At 34.6% G+C, this 6,795-nt stretch overlaps 1 protein-coding gene across 3 annotated transcripts in view; it reads right to left on the bottom strand.

Annotated features, from left to right (window-relative positions):
* LOC106470801 (prodigiosin synthesizing transferase PigC-like) overlaps positions 1–6,795 on the bottom strand; it is a 61,545-nt gene that overhangs the window by 32,162 nt on the left and 22,588 nt on the right. For all 3 annotated transcript variants that reach the window (XM_022400341.1, XM_022400346.1, XM_022400351.1), the window contains exons 13-16: positions 4,977–5,083; positions 2,329–2,367; positions 1,852–1,979; positions 983–1,053 (exon numbers count right to left, since the gene is read on the bottom strand). In XM_022400341.1, the coding sequence (XP_022256049.1) occupies positions 983–1,053; positions 1,852–1,979; positions 2,329–2,367; positions 4,977–5,083 (345 nt within the window). The remainder of the gene's footprint in view (positions 1–982; positions 1,054–1,851; positions 1,980–2,328; positions 2,368–4,976; positions 5,084–6,795) is intronic.

The raw sequence follows: 6,795 nt of genomic DNA, 5'->3' as shown, positions 1-6,795 counted from the left end.
GACATTAGTACTTTTACGAAAACATTACCTAACGTCACCGGTAGGAAAAATCAGCGTGTGCTCAGTGAATTTCACAGGGCAAGCTAGCTCCCTGTTAATTGAATTGTATCTACATCAACTCAAACTTAACTCGCTCATCGTGAACTCTCGATAAGACATCAAGGAAGTTCCAGACTAGAAAGAAGACTTGTATATGAATCATTGTTTGTAATAACTATTTGTAATAACTGTAATCATAAATTGTATCGTTGTCGATATGTTAAAACATTTGTATTAAAAAAGAAACTGTGTGTATCAATCTTGTTGGCAAATATCATAAATTGGAGATATATTGGCAAATATTTAACTACTAAATCTAAATTACAATTTAGTTCGGTTTCAGACCTTTCGAAATTGTAATACGTAACAACTAACATTCTTAAACTACCTTTGAACCTTGTAACATGAACAATCTGTCAAAAAGCTTATATTACATTATCTTAAGATAAGTTGTACTTAACAATAGTGGATCCTAGGCATGGAAGGACTATTGTCATTACATTGCATAAAGCCTAGTCCATATTTGTTCTTAGCACAGTGCTTCGTAATTTTTTAAATTTTGTTTAGATTTGGGTTTGTTTATAATCACGTCTTAAGTTATGTAAAGTAGAACGTGCTTGTTATAACCATAACTATTATTCGTTTAAACAACATTTTTTCTTCGTTTCTTTTTACATATTTATTTCACTCGTAATGATCGTTCTGGTGTGCACTTTCACTTGATATGTAAGAGCAATCAAACCCAACCTCGGCTCTTACTTTTGGTGAACTACTATTAGAATGAATAAACTAGGCATAACAAACACTAGGTTAATGTAATTCCTCTAATTGATGATAAGTGAGAAGATATTACATATAATGCAATGAATTCAAAGCTAAAGAACCATCTCAACAGGTAATACTAAATGTGCTAACAAGGGTTAATGCAATGATATCTTCTTACTTCAGCAAGTCCTTTTACTCCCAATGTGGTTTCCATCTGTCCTGCTGCAGAAGTATCAGAACTATCTTCTCCTAGTTGAGATAAAGGAAAACATGTCTCAGTGATGAACTCGATTCTTCCGTACGTTATATTATAGACAGAAATGTTTACATTTACAATAACTTGTTACGAGAATATAATGTAGAATAAGGAATCATTTTGTAATAATGCAGATTTAGGTTTTAAACACGTGTATCGTGTTCGGGTTTTTAGGTATTTAACACTCAGTTTGCGAGTCAGTGAGAATGAATTTGGAAGGATTGGGTGGGCTAAAGAGGGGGTGTCACAGCTTCCGATATTTAAGGTAGAGTAAAAAAAATTGCTCCAATAAAGGGCTCGATCTGTTAACCTCAAAAGCTACACTTTTGGCAGAGCTCACTCCTGAATAATGTTTGGTCACGAAGCTATGTGGCCGAACTGTGTTCTTCTTGCACAAAATAGTGGAAGTATTCATGTTTAGGCAGGTATTACTTTTATTCACCTTAGAGCAGCAAATAAGCTACGTGAAGTTTTCTTAAACCATTTATATCGACAGAACTCACGAAAACCGCGGAGAAAACAGCTTTATAGAGCTGACGAACCTGGTGTTGTATGGCGCAACATGTGCGACCACTGCTGTGTTTTGCGCAGTATTTTGTATGGTCATATCAGTTTTATTCCATTATAATCCTGTAAAATTCTAAATATTTGCAAAGAATCCAAAACTTCATTCAAAATTAGAGACAAAGAGAGTAACGGAAAGCTTTGTTTGGGAATCAACCTACCAAATGTGTCTCCCTGACTCGCAGACTGGGTATTAAATAGCCAATAATAAAACAAAAAATCCCTACCTACAGCCGATGAACGTACAGCAAATCGCAATTCACTGACATCTTGCGAGAAAACTTTCTTTAACATACTAGCAACTTCATCTTTCAGTTCTTCACTCAATGAAGTTTGTGAAAATTCCTCAAAAGCTCTGTAAAAAAGGAACAAAAACCATTATTCAAACTACTGAGTGATGTTATCCGTCACTCGTGATGAACCAAATTTTACTCTGTAAAACATAAACGAACAATAAGTTTATGATCCATTCTGTTTTCCTTCTATGAGCCAATTATCTAAACGCAAAAATTACACACTTAATCTGTTCTCAGTACGATTTATATAAAGTAAGAACATTACAATAAAGCGCTGTACATACACATATCATTAAATTAACTTTCTTAAACTTCGCAGCCAGTTATTATGGAATCGAAATGAGCATGTTTAAAGAAGAACTATTTTGGTGCGGTAGTAACATTTCCATTGTTTAGATATTCTCTTACCTAGAACAGGCTTTCTTCAGGCTTTCAGTGCTTTGGAGGCTAAAATCAGAAATAAATAAAGTGATAAAACAAGACTTATAGAAGAATCAAGAAGATATAGTTATGAAATAATTGCACATTTATCTCCGTGTATTAACTTTTGATATTGCACATTTATCTCCGTGTATTGACTTTTGATATTGCACATTTATCTCCGTGTATTGACTTTTGATATTGCACATTTATCTCCATGTATTGACTTTTGATATTGCACATTTACTCTTCGTGTATTGACTTTATCAAACATGAGGCTACGTGGAAAGTTATATTAATATACTGTGGTGCCCCCAAACCCCCAACTTTAGTAAAATTGATTTCTTTTGCATTATATTTCGGTTTAGATTCAATATACTCTAACTGGAAACGTTATTAGGACCTACAATACATATAATATCGGTTTCGACCACCTTTCGCCAATATAATAATGTAGAATTCAATAACACATACTCCTCAAGATGCCAGAAGTTACCTTGTTCAGTTGTACATATCTTTAGAGTAATGTGTGTTGCAAGTGGTTTACAGCGGTCAACAGAAAATTATGGTGGCGATCGCAGAGTTCAATTTAATTTGAAATTTTCACAATCAGACTGAGATCAGGATATTCAGTTGACCAAGAAAGATCAGAGAAATCACAGACAGTCCTCAAACTAACTTTTGACAATAGGAGTACAATAGCTTGTCTTGGAAGAACATGTTAATATCATTTTCGGGTGGATTGATAGACAATAATATCCTGTACACTCTGAATGTTATTTGGCTTTATAAAAGAATTAAAATTCACAATTTCTGCCATTACAACGTTTCCCACGACGTTACGTTATCTCCCATAGTATGTACAAAGGTTGAATACGTTATACTGAAACGGTGTATTCTGTAGCTTTATCACGTCTCTGACGTTCATGTCCCCGTTCGATCGTACTCTATCTTACGATCGTGCAAATTGATAATAGACATGCAGTATAGCTTGTATTGCACAACACTCCTTCGTAAAGTTGCCATGTCCAAAGCACACCGCTTCTTCCTGCTCGCTTCCATAATCCATCTAGTGTGCGAGGAAGACGGTCTTCTAGCGACCGTTTCAACAGTCCACTAGCACAGAAACCCATAAGCGCTGTGTCTAACGAATTGACTTGCATGTATTCATATGGAATACCTTGAATACCCATTTTCCATCTGCCTGAGGTACGAAAAAGTTCAATGGAAAGTATGACTGGAAACCTTGGTGAATCCACACGCTGTTAGCCTCGTTTACGTGCAAAACCAGTATTTCTGGGTGGTACAAAGGTTCCAGAACATTGGTAGTAAGTAGAGTCCCCCTGAGCCTTTGTATACACTCTCCTTATCCCAAAATTGCCCCTTGTCCATTATACAGGTATGAACACGAATGGCTTCGAAAAGGTTCTGTGACATTTCGTATACTAATTTTGGAATTTTTTTTTCACCCATTACTCTCTCGACTCACCCTATATATATGATGCTTAATTACAAGCTTACTCATCGAATTTGACATCATATCAATAGCAAGACAACCTCATGCTTGTCATAATTATTAGATAGATGTCATTTGTTTCAGTAGGAATGGCTGTTTGTTGATATAGTAGGATATTGTAGTTCACTCTGAGCATTTTCACTTGATTTTTCTAAGTGCTAATTATATTCGCTTATGATGTAGGGGCATTTTGGTTTGTTTGTTTTGGAATCAAGTTATACAGGACCTATCTGCACTAGCTATCAATAGTTTTGCACTGATGAGCTAGAAGAAGGGTAGCTAGTCAATAATACCTCAAATTCTTGGGCTACTCGAATCGAATAAGGGTATTTTACAGCCACTCTTATGACACACCCACGTACATTTTTTGTGCGTCGACGGGATGCGAACGTTGCACCTTCGGCCAGAAGTCTCACATACTAAATATTAGGCCACGTCCGGCCTAGGTTTATTTTGAAATCTAGCTGAAGGAAATATTCATGATTTGAGCCATAATATGTCACTGGAGACACACGTACTTTCAGCTGTGATGGATTTTTTTTAGCCTACTCGATTAAGAGTAGCCATAGTCGGCGGCAAGTGCTTCTGGCTGATCGCTCTCCTTCGGTCAGCAATTCTAAATTAGAGATGACTCTATGTGTGTATCTTTCTGCCTCTGACATGACCGTTTAGTCAGGTTAAAAATAGTACACAGTTTAGCAAAATTTCGATTTCGAGAATGAGTCTAATTGAACATGTTCGTTACAGCATTTTCTTCGATTATTTTAAAAACAACTCATTTCTAAACATTATTAGTAAATAAAACAAAGCATTTCAAGTCTATTTTATCTTTTTAGACTATGAGAATATTTGATCAAAGAAAGTATTTTAAATATATTTAAAAGATTCGTTTGTAAAACTAAATCTTTCTGCAGTGAAAATAACATATAAAGTTTTAAATGAAAACGTCACCCAGAAACAGTTTATAACTAAAATATAAAATGAAACATCTTAAATATAGTTGAAATGTATGTAAATTCATTTATAAATAGGTAATAGCTGAATTAAAATGATAGTTAAATATACCAATACAAATAGATAGATAGAAGGACAAATAAAACGATAGACAAATATATGTTACCTGGCAGCTTTTCGGACAGTGTTTAGAGCTCGTTCCAATTGAGGATGTTCCGCTAGGTGGCGTCGATAGGCAGCAGTACTTAGTACAATACCATTAGGAACGTAAAACTAGGGTAGTTAAATTAATATTTCAGACATCATTAAGAAAATTTTATGTTTTTTTACACAATTTTCACAAAATAAATAAGACATATTTATAATTATCAAATGTTTTTACATTTGAAGAGTAGTCGTCTATGAAAAGTACGAGTTCACTGAAATATGTAGGAAATGAAAAAAATGATCCATTTTCCATAGAATGAAAAGATATTCCAAATTATCTACATAACTACTTCTAATTGGGCGTCTCGAAACTAAAACCCTGGGATTTCACATCACAAAACTCCAAACCCTATAATTCTAGTAGTTTTATTTCAAGAGCATTTTAGGTTTTGCTCTTTAGTTCAAAAAAACTTTACATTGACAATAATGCTAATTCCTTATTAATCTTCATTTCCGCATTCCACATAGTCTGTTGAAGGTTCCGTAGCACAGGCATTATGGATTCTTGAAAAAGTCCATGCCCCTAGGGCCAGAGAGGTAAACTGGACAGCTTATTATGCTAACATTTATGGTCCGATCCCCGCGGAGCCACAACTCAAATAATCTATTGTGTAACTTTGCACTTAAACAGATATGAGGGTCGGCTCCGTTGATGTGAATATGTCTTGTAGAATAACAAACAAAAAGTATGTTTAAGGTACGTGCAGTTCCACTGACTGAATATATTCATATATTTGTATTTTTACCTCTATTACTATAAGAAAAACTTAACTTTTACCCAACAGAATTCTTTAACTAGGAGTCTTTAAAAGATCCGTGACTCTAAACCTGAGATCAAGTGAAATGTAGGAACAAGAAGAGAGTGAGAATTTGACACCGCGCATGTGAATAATTATTGTGAAGATTTGGTTTGTTTTGAATTTCGCGAAAAGCTACACGAGGGCTATCTGCGCTTGCCGTCCCTAATTTAGCATTTAAGGCTAAAGGAAAGGCAGTTAGTCATCACCATCCACCGCCAACTTTTGGGCTGCTCTTTTACCGAAGAATAATGTGATTGACCCTCACATTATAACGCCCCCAAGGCTGAAAGGGAGAGCATGTTTGGTGGGACAGGAATTCGAACCCGCGACCCTCAGATTACGAGGTGAGTGCCCTAACCACCAGGCCATGACAGGCCTTCTTGTGAAGGAAAAAATAAAAATGCAACTTTCAAAACATTAAAACCACAATGGCTAAAACTGTTAAGAGATTTGGGTTTTATAGATCTAGGGTTTGTGGTTTAAAGGTGTGGGAAATGAATTTTTAGATCCTCCTATGGTTTTGAATTCATGAAAATGTCTGACATAGAATGTTTGTATTTATACCGTTGTAATATCAGATCAGATATTCATGCACATGTCTGTAAGCCGTTACAATTACTAATTTTTTTTACTTTTATTTTACGTAAATACTTATCATCTCATTATTTATACTAAATCAGTTTTCGCGTACGTTGATACTGTATTGCAGGTTTGAACAAATTAATAGGATTTTATTCATCATGGATTATTTAATTTACAGATCGTTTAATCTATGTTTCAATAGATGATCCTAAAGCAATTTAGACTAATTGAGTTTTAATTTCCATTTCAAGAAATGATTCCAAAGTAATCGGGAGTTATTAATGACTTTTTTTTTAATTTTTATTTGAAGAAATTGTCTTAAAATAATCGGAATTTATTAATGACCTATTTAATTTGAATTTAAAAAAAATTATCCCAAAGTAATCGGGTATTTGC

This window comes from Limulus polyphemus, unplaced genomic scaffold (genome assembly GCF_000517525.1).
Source record: "Limulus polyphemus unplaced genomic scaffold, Limulus_polyphemus-2.1.2 Scaffold107, whole genome shotgun sequence".
NCBI lineage: Eukaryota > Metazoa > Arthropoda > Merostomata > Xiphosura > Limulidae > Limulus > Limulus polyphemus.
The sequence above is the reverse complement of the archived record's forward strand: the minus strand, read 5'-3'. Positions and strand labels throughout refer to the sequence as shown.